The 13,719-nt window shown below is 37.8% G+C and overlaps 1 protein-coding gene across 3 annotated transcripts in view; it reads right to left on the bottom strand.

Moving 5' to 3' along the window:
• CC2D2A (coiled-coil and C2 domain containing 2A) overlaps positions 1 to 13,719 on the bottom strand; it is a 67,715-nt gene that overhangs the window by 26,003 nt on the left and 27,993 nt on the right. For all 3 annotated transcript variants that reach the window (XM_074587619.1, XM_074587620.1, XM_074587618.1), the window contains 7 exons: positions 12,688 to 12,923; positions 11,604 to 11,781; positions 10,231 to 10,387; positions 8,955 to 9,102; positions 6,562 to 6,700; positions 5,573 to 5,776; positions 421 to 513 (listed from right to left, as the gene is read on the bottom strand). In XM_074587619.1, coding sequence (XP_074443720.1) covers positions 421 to 513; positions 5,573 to 5,776; positions 6,562 to 6,700; positions 8,955 to 9,102; positions 10,231 to 10,387; positions 11,604 to 11,781; positions 12,688 to 12,923 — 1,155 coding nt within the window. The remainder of the gene's footprint in view (positions 1 to 420; positions 514 to 5,572; positions 5,777 to 6,561; positions 6,701 to 8,954; positions 9,103 to 10,230; positions 10,388 to 11,603; positions 11,782 to 12,687; positions 12,924 to 13,719) is intronic.

Here is a 13,719-nt window from a genome sequence, read left to right as displayed (position 1 = left end):
GTGTATTACATTAAATGATTTTTAACAGCTGTTAGGGCCCCTTTCATGGAGACAATTCAGTTCTTAGCATCACAGCTTACAAGAAGGAAAATAGTGAGGAAAAGGAAATCAGCAAATACCTGGGAAACAACACTACAAATCTCTGGGACACTGGAGCAAAAAAAAGAATTTACAGAACTACTAGAAAAGTCCAGAATGGCTGGTCATTTTGTACACTGCAACTTTTTCAATAAGATTAAATGAGTCATTCAGAAACGTCTGCTTGTTCAATTAGACCAGTTTCAGGCCTAAATCAGAATTTTGAAGATGTTTATGGGTCATGTTTAGAGATGAATCAGGTTTTAAGCAATAAAACATCCAAGTATAGAAGCAATGTACGGCATGGAGAAATATGGTGGATCCGTATTTATTGCAGCTTACCTTCTGTAGATAGTTGGCAACAACTGCTCTGTGTGAATCTAGGTAATTTTTGCTGTCAATCACATCCTTTTCTTGCAGTCTCTTCTCATAGTCCTAAAGACATTTAGTAGAGTTGTGATTCAATATATATTCAGTGCTTTATTACATACAAGAGAAATGGTAAATATTTCGTTAATATTAATATATGGATCACAGTAAACCAAAACAGATGTCAGAGGTTTATAAAGCTATTTTTAATGCTAATGTATACAGCAATAGCATTGCTAAACTTCCACGAATAGAGACAAGAATTCCATTAAGTTACAAGATTCATGTGGTTTAAATTACTATGAATAACTTGAAGATTTCCCTCTCTTCTTTTAAAGCTGAACTTTGACCTGCTGCTGTAAACTGAAATTCCATTTGAACTGGAAATGGCTTATTTTCCTGCAGCTGCAATAGGGAGAATCTTTTACAAACAGAAGTGACGCAATATTCATGGAAGATGACCTGAAATCTGAACTGCGTTTTAATACACATAACTAGTTTTCATAGTGTCTAAAACTGGAAGAAACTCTACGTGTAGGAGACTTTGTTGAGAAACAATTATTGAGCTATTTTTAAGTTATATTCAAGAAATAAAGAGATTTAATAGCACAATAAAAATCCTTGTTTGTACATAGTGAGAAAATGAAAGCTCTTTAAGCAGCCAGAGTGCGATGGTTTTGCTTTGCCTGAGGTTTGATAAAAGGGCCTGTAGCCTAACCAAGGGGCTGAAATGATTACTGGTTACCACCACAAGAAAAATATTTATGAGAAGCACTTGCTTCTTGGGAAGATGTATATTGATAGAATATTCCTCTGGGTTGTGGTTACTATTCTGGTGGACTACAATGAAAACTGTACTGACAGATGCAATAAGTTTAGGGAAGTGTCTCTCATAAATTAAGAAAAGTCTAGAGTCCAAGCAAAACACAGAGTCTACACATCCAGGGGGTCTCCTAGGATCTGCAGCTTAATGGCAGTCTGCAAATCAGGTTGGCTTTAAAACCACAGCTCATTATCATGTAAAAGCTACTCAGTAAAATTATTCTTCAGGACATTTTGCTACTGTTATTACTTAAGAAAACCTAAATTTTTCCTGAGATAAAGGGTCTGGGAAGGGCATTCTGGAAACACAGTTCTTCCTTATTTCCACAATAAATCCTTATCTAACTTTTCCAGTGCACAATAATTATTGTTGAATGACTTCAGATTAGCAACAAAATAAGAACAGCTCTTCTGAGCCAGAAAGAAGTCTGACAATGGGAGCTGAACGTCTAACTGGTACATGCATATACATTGCTCCCTTCAGAAGTCTTTTTACTGCAATATGATTTAAGTACCGCAAATCAGTAATTAGTACTTGTTAACTCTTGCTATACTCTTGGCATTAAATAAACTTTCAGAAGAAACAGGAAGAGATCATAAACTTCTGATAAAGCAAATACTCAGCTACTGACTGATTGGCCCTTACTCTGGTGTTGAACCCCAAATTGAAACTCTTCCCATTTGACCTAAGACACTTGTGTTGCTTCATTTCCATAAGTGTATCAAGACATTCTGCTTGCCTATAAGCATGGCATGTCTTGGATTATCAAAATCCTACAGCCCACGCTGGTGGGTTCATTGGTAGACACGACGGACCCATTTGTTCTGAGGAACATAAGCAACCAAAAATATAGAGCAAAATAAGATTTCATAGCAATGCTGCATATTAGTGTTGTAGTGCAGAGGATGCATACAACAGAACCACTTGGGGAAACACCACAGTGGGGAAAAAAAGAAGATAATTTCATAGCCTAATTGTATTGGGTCTGGCTGGGATGGACTTAATTTTCTTCACAGCACCCAGTATGGTGCTATGTTTTGAATTTATGACTAAAATGTTTTTGATGACACACCAGTGTTTTGACTATTGTTGAGCAGTGCCTGCACAGTGTGAACACCATCTCTTTCTCCAACTCCCCTGCAGCAAGTAGGTTGGGGGTGTGCAAGAAGTTGGGAGGCAACACAGCAAGAACAGCTAACCCAAAATTACCAAAGGAATATTCCAGGCCATATAATGTCATGATCAGCAGTAAAATGGAAAGGATGGGGATTTTGGGGAAGGTAGCTATTGCTCACAGACTGATTAGGGATCAGTCTACACATGGGAGGTGGCAAGGGCCTTTACATCACTTTTTTTTGTTTTGTTTTGTTTTTTTTCTTCCTTCTTCCTCTTTCCTTCACTTATAAAACTATCTCAACTCATGAGTTTTCTTGCTTTTGCTCTAGCTATTCTCTCCCCTGTCCTGGGGAGAGAATAGCTAGAGGGAGAGGGGAAGTGAACAAGCATCTGTGTGGTGCTTAGCTGCCTACCATGGTTAACCAACAGCAGGTAACTTCCACTATCAGGTTTAGGTACAACTACAGAATTTGTCATTTAGGAATAGAGCTAGGATATAGATTGAAAATATCACCACTGTCAACAAGTAGAATGCAGTTATTCCTGGTTGGGATAACCTGAGGAAGTATGGGTTTGAATGGACTGAATGGACTGCTTGCTGGGTTGAAAAAAGGATGGACAACTGAGCTCTAACAGTAAGGGATCAACAGCTTAATGTCCAGTTGGTGTCCTCTAACAAAGTATCGCTGGGATTGATTACAGTGCCAATACTCCTCAGTATTTTCAGTGACCTGGATGAGGAGGCACAATACACTATCAGCAATTTAGCCAATGACACTTGATTAGGAAGAGTGGTTAATACAATGAATGACCGAACCACAATTCAGAGGGCTCTTGATAATTGAAGACTATGACAACCGAAGTCTCAATGAAGAAAAGGCAAAATTCTGTACTGAGGGTGGAGTAACTCCACGTGCTGGCACAGACTGGAAAGCAACCATCAGAGTAACAGCCATATTGGAAAAAATCTGGGGGTTATCATCTAATGACAACAAATAAGGTGGTCTTTTGGCAAAGGACAAACTGCAGGGTATATTAGGAGTAGCATGACCTAGAGACAGTGGGAAATTACTCGCCCCTCCAGCCTGGCACTTGTGAGGGCATATCTGAAATACTGAATCCAGTCTGGGGTTGCCAGTTCAAGCCGCATGCGGAGAAACTGGATGGGGGTCCACTAAAGGACTACTAAGACAGTCAGAGGCCTAGAGTACATGACCTACAAGAAGAGGTCAGAATCTTAGAATAATGTAGGCTGGAAGAGACTTCTGGTGGTCATTTGATCAAAACCCTCACTCAAAGCAGGAACAAGTCCAATCAGGATGCTCAGGGCCTTTGCCAGGTGAATTTTCAGTATCTCTAGAGATGGCAATTCTACAAACTTGCTGGACAACGTGTTCTATAATTTGAATACATTCTTTGTGAAAAATGTTTTCATTATGTCTAACTGGGATTTCTCTTGGAGTAACATGTATATCATCCTGCCTCTAAAATGAGTCTATCTCTGTTTTCTCTGCACTGTCTCACTAGGTACCTGAAGGAAGCAATAAAATGCCCCCCTTAGCCTTGCCTGCTTAGGCCAAAACCAACTTAGTCCTTTCAGCCTCTCCTTGTACGTCACGTGCTACAACCTGCAGATGTTCTGGTAGCTCTGTGCTGGACTTGCTCCAGTATTGTGGTGTCTTTCTTGCACTGGACAAGGTGCTCAACTTTAATTAGCCTGGTGAGGAAGAGATTAATGAGCAATCCAATATCTACCCACAACTCTTTGAAGGGCAGTTAGAAAGAAGAGAGTGCTAAACTAATCTCTGTAGTTCCAGAAAATATAACAAGGGAAACCCGCCATGAAATACAACTTGGAATGCTCAGGTTGGGCATGATTTTATTTTATTTTTTTAATAATCACTGGAAGGATAGTGCAGCACTGGCACAGGTTATCCATAAAGGCTGTGGAATCACCCATTTAGAGGTTTTCAAAACTTGGCCAGACAAATAACACAGCTGACCTCACTAGTGCTGGCAACAGTCCCACCTCTTCAGTGGAAAGCAGGACTAGATGACCTCCAGACAATATTTTCCAAACAATATTTCCATGATCCTATGAATTTTTAGACTTCTTTGCCAAATTGCTCGTGAACGAACTAGAAACAATACTACTTAAAACTTAGTTTTGAAGATCACGCCATATAAAATGAACTTGGAATGGGTGATCATGGGTTTATTCAATTTACCCTTAGTGAAAATAAAACCCACCCAAATAAACAATTCTTAAACTATGTTTTTCAATTTTGAATTGTAACATGAAATGAACAAAGTTAGTCCATAAAATCAACTGGATCAGAAATTTATATCAAAGATGTGACACGTCTTTAAATAAAAGATACGAAACTACTCTAAAATTTAAAAAGGAAAACCAGTTATTGTAAAGAGCCAGACATGATCAAATTAATAAATAAAAAAGATATAATCCAAAAGAAATGGAAGAAAGGAATTTTTCAAAGAAATTTATGTGAGAAGAAGTAGAAATAAAGCAGCAGTTGCCAGAATCTGAGATGATTTTGATCCTGCTAAGGAATGAACACACTAAAATGCTCCTTAGCCACATGAATTGCTAAAGAACTAAAGAACGCTAATACTGGAGATGAGATTAAAAATAACTGAAATATGACCCAAATAAAAAATGCACACATTGCTTTTCAGTAAGGTAATTAACAGACAGGCAAGGACAGGGTAAGCTAATTGGAACAATATACTAAACAAGAAAAGACTGCAACGTAAGCCACAGCAACACATAAGAAGGTTTTAATTTTTGTTAGAGTCATTGCTTTCAGCAGTCTCCACAGAAAGGGCTCAAAAGTTAATAAGCCTAAGCCTGAATTATCTTTGCATTACCTTTCTATATTTGAAATCACCTTTGAAAAAAAAAAAAAAAAGTATCTTAGAACATTTGTGTCTACAGCAGTTGCTGTGTTTTATTTTTCTCCTTCCACACTATAGGTGTGGAAATACTGCCTTCAAAGAAAGTTATCTTAATTAGATTAAAATAACACCAGCAAAAACTGAAGGAATAAACTTCTAATTTTTTTTACTCATCAGCATAGCTTTACATTAAGGGACCAATTTACTTAATTGCAAGTCAAATATTATTAGCATTAAAACAATAAAGAAATATTTCAGATAACATTCTACCTGGAAGATTTTCTCACTGATTTCTCGTTCATGTAAAGGGACTTGCTTATAGTTTCGGAACTCTGCCACCTCCGCATTTCTGAGCTGCAAGAGTCGGAATCTCTTTGATCTATTAAATTCCTCATCAGAAACAAAATTAAATTCTTGCTGCAACTGTTCCAACCTGAAGAAATCAGGAACACGTGCCTCTCCACTTGTGGCAACCTAAATTAGACAAAAAATTATTACCCTTTTCATACAAAGTGACAAAAGTCTACAAAATAACTTCTGTAAGTCTTACATACGTATTGCAAGGATGTTAATTTTAAGCAAAAGCAATTGAGGTGTATCAAACTGAGACTGAAACACTAAGTGTTTTAAAGTAGGTTTTTGTTGAGTATATGAGATTATACATTGAGGACGACAATAAAATGCTATTTCCTTGTAACATAAACGAAACATTAAAAAGCAGGAAAACTAACATAGCAGAGTAACCTAGGAAGCTGTACTGTAAAGGCAATTCATTTACACAACTTCAGCTATGTAAATAGCTCCTCAATTTGACGTTTAGAAAAGTCCCAACTTCTACAATACACTACATCTCTTTGTGCAATTGCCACTAATGAGCGATTTCCTATTTAATACCATACAAGTACACTGGGAATACCCCTGCACTTTAAGGAAACAACAAACTCAGAATCTATATATAATTTTTATTTATTTATAAATTAATCATTCTGTGCATTCCCTTATACCTATTTTTCACCACTAGAATACTACTGAATGGATTAATAAACCACATTCATTAATAAATCATTAACCCACTACTAAATGGATTAATAAATCATATTTTTAGTTAGCATTTTGCTTCTTACCACTCACACAAGCACGTCCATCACAAATTCAAATGCTACTACCTCCCTGGCATGCATGCAGATTGTCTGAGAAGGTACTGGTGGCTGAGTGTTTCAGAGCTCCATTAACCCTGTATCTCTGGAAAAGCCACTTACCATGATCAGCTGCATCAGAGCTGCATTGTTTGGGTCATTTGGGTCAAGTTTTGCTTCTGCTGCCCACTTAGCTAATTTCTTCATGTCAGTTAAGCCCGAAGTGCCAATTGATGCAATAGCATCAATATTTTTTAAAGCACTAAAAAGACAGAAATTGACAGAACTTATACCTAAAACACATATGATTTAGCAATATGAAAAAAAAATATTTTAAGCAATCTTAGAATAAAAAAAGAAAGCTCCCCACAAACTGAATAGCAAATTCCACTACACAATTCTTAGTTGTAGCTATGCAACTGAGGGAATGATGAATTGCAAAGGAAAGTAAGGGGGAAATATGAAGAAACTGGTGGAAGGGAACTTTTACACAGGGTAATAAAGTGCTTATTGATACGTTTATGATACACCTACACTATTCCATGTTGCTGATTACTAGGAAGTAAGATGATAGATTGCCTCACAGCATGAAAGTTAACATAAAAGTTTTGACAATCCATACCGAAAAGAACTTCTCAGATGTACAGTCCTTGCTTGTGCTACGTGTTAAATCCTGTCTTTGACCTGTCTCCTGGATGGCTCTCTCAGACCTACAATGTAGCCTTGGTCTCTGCCGCCTTCTCTGCTGTTTCTGGATAGACCCTGGGGCCTGACTCATCCCCTCACCATGTCTGAGACTGCTGCCAGCACCCTGCTCTGCCTCTCCTGTTCAGCTCCTGCAGGACTGCATGCTGGCTGGTGAGGGCACTGCCTGCGCTGGGACACCGTTGCAGCCTTCTCCCTGGTGGTGCAGCTCTGCTTTTGGTCCTCCCTGACACTACAGAGTCCCAGCTCCACTCTTTATCCTTTGGATGCTCCTGCTCACTTTCTTGTACTCATAGTAGGCAAGGAAGTATGGTAGGTAGTCTGGAGGCCATTCATACACGGACTTGTTTGCCAGGCTTCTGGTGTCTTCTCACAAAGACCACTCTTGAAGCCCCCCTGCTACCAAAACCTTGCCACGTAAACCCAGTACGCCAGGAAATGCATGTTATTCGCTAAATACCACAGAAAGTGGATGTCGTCCCTTCTCTTATTAGGCATGCTAATTTGAGTCTTTGTTCTCTACTTACCTGAATATTTTCAGGAAAGCTTTAAGAACTTATGGATATTTCTCATGCTTGGTTAGAATCAGACAAATATCCAGCAGTTACTGGAGCCGCAGATAAAGTGGTAACATCAAGGTTCTATCTTTAGGCGCCATTCTTGAACAAACGCATACTGAATCACAGTTGTGCTGAAAAGCTAATGGGCAGCAAAAACTAACTTCAGGCATGAAAATCTTGTGTCTGACTGTCACAACAGACAATGGAAAGTCATGGAGGGCTGTTCATCTCCAGAGGGTAATTCAAAGAAGGGTGTTTTACAGCAAACTTCCTTCTGAAATTCCCCATTTTTCCATTTACTACAGTGATTAGTGAAAGTTAGCCTTTGGGAACGCATCCTTATGTTTTAATCTCATGCTGTTCCAGTGTCATTGAAGTCAGCAGGTTACTCATATGCTGATCAGCAAATTACTCTAACGGCTGGAGCCTGGGTCAAAAATAGTAACAGGGCGATTTGGATGCCAGTGTCTAGCCTCTAAATAAATAAAAATCTGACAGAATCTAATCAGCTGGGAGAGGTACTTGCTCAATGTTATTAAGCATGGGAAAACTCTTAAGGCTTTACAGTGAAGTTACCTGGGGTCATTACAAAAAACAGACATTATTATTTCCTTGACTTTACTGGAAATATATAAAGGCAACAAAATGGACAAATAATCTACAAAGTCCAACTTGCAGCCACAGGGCAAATTAGATTGTTTTGAATGGAATAATATACTAATTTCTGCAGCTCAATAGACTTCTGATGGAGAAAAATCAGGAAAGAGTATTATTTTGGAATGATCAGACGCAAATTTTTCACTGATTAATTCACTAATAGTGTCAAGCCCCCATACTAACTTCTACTGCTTTCATAACATAATTTTTATCATTAATTACAGGAAAGGAATTTAAAGCATGGGTCTCGATAGCCTCCCCAAATGTACTTCAAATAAGAAAGAGCTGATTACATATATATTCCTTGCCAATATATACATCTTCTATTAGAAAATCATAAAAGTGAATTAATCAGCTTGAGATTAACTTTAATATTGTCCATAAATAATGTACTAAGTGATAAAATTTCTAAATAAAACCTATTTACCAAAAATGTGTACCCCTAAGATATCCACAGGGGGTTACAGCGAAAGTAAAATATCTAAATTTAAGGAAAAAAAATTATGAAAATTCTTGTTTATGAACATCTGGGGTTTTTTTAAATACTAGTATAATCAGTTTCCCATGAATCACTGCAAATTCATACCATATTACCTTGGAATGCCTGTGTTTTGCTGAGATATTGGAGGAATTAAGGGGATTCCTTTTTCTCCAACTGCCCAGGAGACACTATTGGATACTTTCCCAGAGGTCATTAAAGTCATTTCATTGCTACCATCAGCTTCAAATGAAAAGGACACACCTATCAAGGGGGAAAAAACGAGTTGTATATTTATGCATTCAAATACAATGTCTAAACATCTTTAAAAATACTTCCCGAAAATAAGCAGTCAAATAACTTGTGCCTTTACATAAACGAGGTTGTGTGAAACAACTTAATTCTGCTGCATGCTGTAGGGAAGGACTGTGCTCTACAAAGGAGTGAAAGATTCCATTCCACCTACAGAAGGGCTTTCCATTTGGGTTGGAAGGAAAGGGTATGCCTTGAAAGCTATGCCAAAGGCATTTTTTCCCCCTCTTCACAGATGCACACTATTTCTGGCAATTTTCAGATTCAGCATACTGTTATTAATGAAACAGAAATTTAGAGTCAAAAGAATTATGCACGACTGAAAAGTCAGTCCTAAAGCTTTGAGACACACAATTGCATATACAGTCATCATGGTCAATAACATTTACACACACAGTTGTTGTAACGCTTTTTACCCTATTTCCGTCCTCCAGAGCTTTTTATCTATCATTCTGCTGTAGCTTGATCTGTATTTCATATATGGCAAATTTATGCAAGTCAGTCATCTCCTAATGCTGTTCAAACTTATTATATAAACTTGAACGTTCCATATGCTACTACGTATCATTCTTGTTTCCCCTTTTCCTACCACCTCCCTTGTTTCATCTTCCTAAAGTCCCGGGATAAAATGTGTTGCAGGATGGCATCAAAGAAAATAGGAAGACAAAAAAATTAATCTGCATATACACTTATACAGTCAGTTCTTCAGTGGTTTAAAACATTAAAATCACTGGAGCTATACTGATTAATACCACCTGTTTGCTCTGCAGTGTCAGAGGCCCGATTAGCTAAATACTAAAAATACCTCAAACACCTTCTATAGCTAGTAGAGCTTCACTAATACTACAAGCCAAACAATAAACACACACATTTTTATTACACACAGCTTAAAATTAGTAAGTGACAAAAATTCCACAGCAAACTTTAATAATAAGAATCATGACTATTTTTTAAGATGCAGTTACAGAAGCTGTGAACACTCTTAACAGAATTTACTCTGAAGCTTACAGCAGCCTGTTACTGCTACATGGTTTCAGCAACATGAGAAACACTGAACGGAGAAAGACCGAGAGCCCCTACCGCTCCCAACTCCTTCATGGTCCAACATCACACGCTGATTGCTGCTGAACTCTATTTCTTCCAGAGGAGCACTGCCTGTCAGAATTGTAGTCTCAGGAACAGGTATGAACACTTCAGCCAACAAGGTGGTACCGCTCATACCCATCGTTTCATATATCTAGAAAAAAACATGGTGACAGACATAGTAAAAAATTTACACATGTAATCATGAGAAGTTGAAAACATATCGTAGGGTATTTGTACAAAAGGTTTTACTATGACGTAAGCATGAAATAATTCACTTAAGGCAATTGTATTCGTTTACTTTCTAAAATATCCAATTAGCAGACATTTCAGCTACCAGCAGCTAACTTGGTCTGAACTCTTCTTAGAAGGAGATCCTCCTCACCTTTCTAACACACCTGAGAACAGTACAACAAGCTCTAGGCTCTAAAGAGTCTCATTGCACAATATGCAACTGCTTGTGACAGTCGCTGGCATCAGGTGAAGATGCCAGAGGGATTCTGCCTCAGTAACTGTCCTTTACCACAACAAGCAGGGGAAGGCACACAGTCCCCATTCTGGGAGTACTGCAGGCTGCTTCCCCCTTCCCTGGCCACTTGCAGGCTCAGCGTGGTATGAGTGATTTCTCCATTCAGATGTTTTTAATCCGAGACAATTCCTTTTCCCCTTCAATTTTTGCATTACATAAACGGAGCAGGCAAGAGGTAGACACCCTCCCCTGAACTACCAGTGATAAGTTACCTAACAGGAAAAGTCATCTAACAGGATAAGCAGGATCCTGACCGTGTCTGTCCTAAGAATAGATTATATTGGCTCTGAAAATTATTCATGTGACTCATTCATTAATTCATATTTGGAATGGGGGTGGTGGTGGTCTGACTTAACTGCACTGTTGATCAAGTCCAGTGCAGTTATGGACATTACTAGCAATGAATTTTTTTCTTATCCCACTCCAGCAAACATTATGATGATTTTACTGTGTGGACAATAGGGTTTCAAGACAACCATTTTTGGCAAGTTTATCTGCAACCTAAGTCAGTTTTTCTAAAATTAAGAGGCTGCTCCGCTAACATATTTAATCACATGTCCCAATTATTTAATTTCCCCCATGCAGCCCACAGTCATGTTACATGTAACACACACATATATATATAAAACACACACACACATATATATCTATAAAGCACAAGCATCAAAAATGTTTGTGACTGGAGAAGCAAGGAAGGGGTATAACATCAATGATTTACAAAGGGTTCTTCACACGCTTTTCAGTCTTTAAAACACTACCATAGAGCAAAATACAAGCATTAGAGGAATAATTAAACTTCATATGATCTTTTTGAAAGTTATTATGATAAATCATTATATACCTGTAGTTTCAAACTCTCTGGCCAATTGAATATTTGTAAATTGAAAATCTGACCAAAGTGAACTCTGAAATCTGAACTTATTGGTCGGGTAACAGTCCTTGATACTTCTTTGGAGTTGAAAAGGACTTTTATAAACGCTGAGCGTTTCTTCACGTCTTCTCGTCGCAAAACTTCTGGTCTGTAAATACGTCAAACAAGCTGTCAGATCATTTTTAATAACATTTTTATTCTTCAGTTATTTTCAAAGAGAATCTGATTCCTCAAGGGGAAACAGAAGTAATCTAAACAAAGATGGTATTCTAAAAATGTCACTACACAGAAGAGACTTTAAACTATTATTTAACAGTTGTTTTAACTTCTCATGAATATAAAATGATTTTAAAATGAACAGGTCAAATTTTAGATCCACTAAAGCCACCTCCATATAAAAGGAGTTATTTAGGGAAACAAAATTCCCTTCTACTTTCCTTCCTCCAAAGCACAAAAAATGGTATCAAATTGAGTTAAGATTTTGAAGTTTTTAGTCATTGGGAGCAGAACAGCCAAGAAATATTCCTCGATGACGGTATTTACTGAATAAATATGAAAAAAAGCAGTTTTTAAATTCATAAAATCTGCTAGATGTATTTTAAATTGCATGTATAAATGTGAAAAGTAACACAAGTACATTTATTTTACCCACAGTGAAATCTCTGGTTTACTACTTGATTTCTTCACTTTCCCTGCGTTGACTATAGCACAGATCTGGTATAAAGGACTAGCTAGTGAGAGTGGTACTGCCAGAAGTGACTTAGACTCTACACTGGAAACAACTTCTTCATATACACCACTGTTCCATGCAGATGCTCAAGGAACATCAGAAGGTTCAAAAGGAATGTGGAGGCATGCATTTTCCAAGCCCACTATATACAAGGTTACCTGTGACTTAAACGAATTAAACTGTATCAGCTTCAGAAGCAGAAGTTTTATCATTAGGCTAAACAGAATGGTGAGCACGCGCTCCTGAAGCTGTACAAACAATCAATTGCTACATAACAGCAGAAGATCATTATAAAAGTAATTTGCAAGCCAACATTTATCTTACCGAGGACACAGATCTGTTGGAGTTATGCTTCCTGACAGGACCAGCTCAGGAATTAGAACAGGCTCTCCAGGTTTCCTTCTGCAGTTGTCAGCTTTTTCTCTAACCTGCTGCTCTATTTCCAGGCTATTGACCATTTCAGGTGGGATGGGTTTTACACGTTCCTCACCAAGATCACCGTCTTCTACTGATTCTTCTTCCTCATGAATGTCTTTTTTCTTCTTTTTCTTCTTGGACTTCTGCATATAAAAATAACAATGTTTTTCCTGAACTTGTTTCGATCAGTAGATTTGTTTTCTCTTTTTGATTCAGTAGTGATAAACATATATGAGAAAAGACTGTACAATTTTAAAATCACCACACACAAAAATAAGATTTCTCCTATTCTACAGTACTACTTCAGATTCAGAATTCAGCAATGCATTCCATTCATATGCTTCAAAAATATAACATGCTTCAAACAAAACATTTATTTAACCTTCCCAACCAACTTACGAAGTTTCTTGAACATTCTGGCTAGCAGCTGACTTCTCATTTAGCCTGAGTTACCACATGCATTCTGTTAGGATTGAAGGAAGGTTACTCAACATTTCTTCAAGATGTATTGTCTGCATACACATTGACGAAGTGAATGCAGATGTGCCACAAACTTTGGAGCACAAGCTTTTTATCTTAGCAGTATCTTTAGCACGTGCAGAATGATCCCCTCCCTTCCTCTATGCCAAACAGAATAAACAAACAGAAGACCACGTGCCTTTCAGCATCTCCTAAACTGCAGAACTCCAGTGTTCATATGCATGTTCAGCTTTAAACAACTGCAAATCCCTCCTTCCAGAGTTGCAGCTTGCTTGGAAGCACCAGCCACTTCATGATTTAAGACACCATAAGTAAAACAGGAGGAGGTGAGGAAAGGAACAGTTTTTCCTCACTAACTGAAGTATTTAGCCACACAACTTGTTCACATATTTTTATTTTTGTTCTTGTATTTCCTTTTAAATTTATCTAGTCTCTTCTACCTCTAGCATCTTCCTTGGA

This window comes from Larus michahellis, chromosome 5 (genome assembly GCF_964199755.1).
Source record: "Larus michahellis chromosome 5, bLarMic1.1, whole genome shotgun sequence".
NCBI classification, from domain to species: domain Eukaryota; kingdom Metazoa; phylum Chordata; class Aves; order Charadriiformes; family Laridae; genus Larus; species Larus michahellis.
This window is presented reverse-complemented; position numbering and strand designations above follow the sequence as displayed.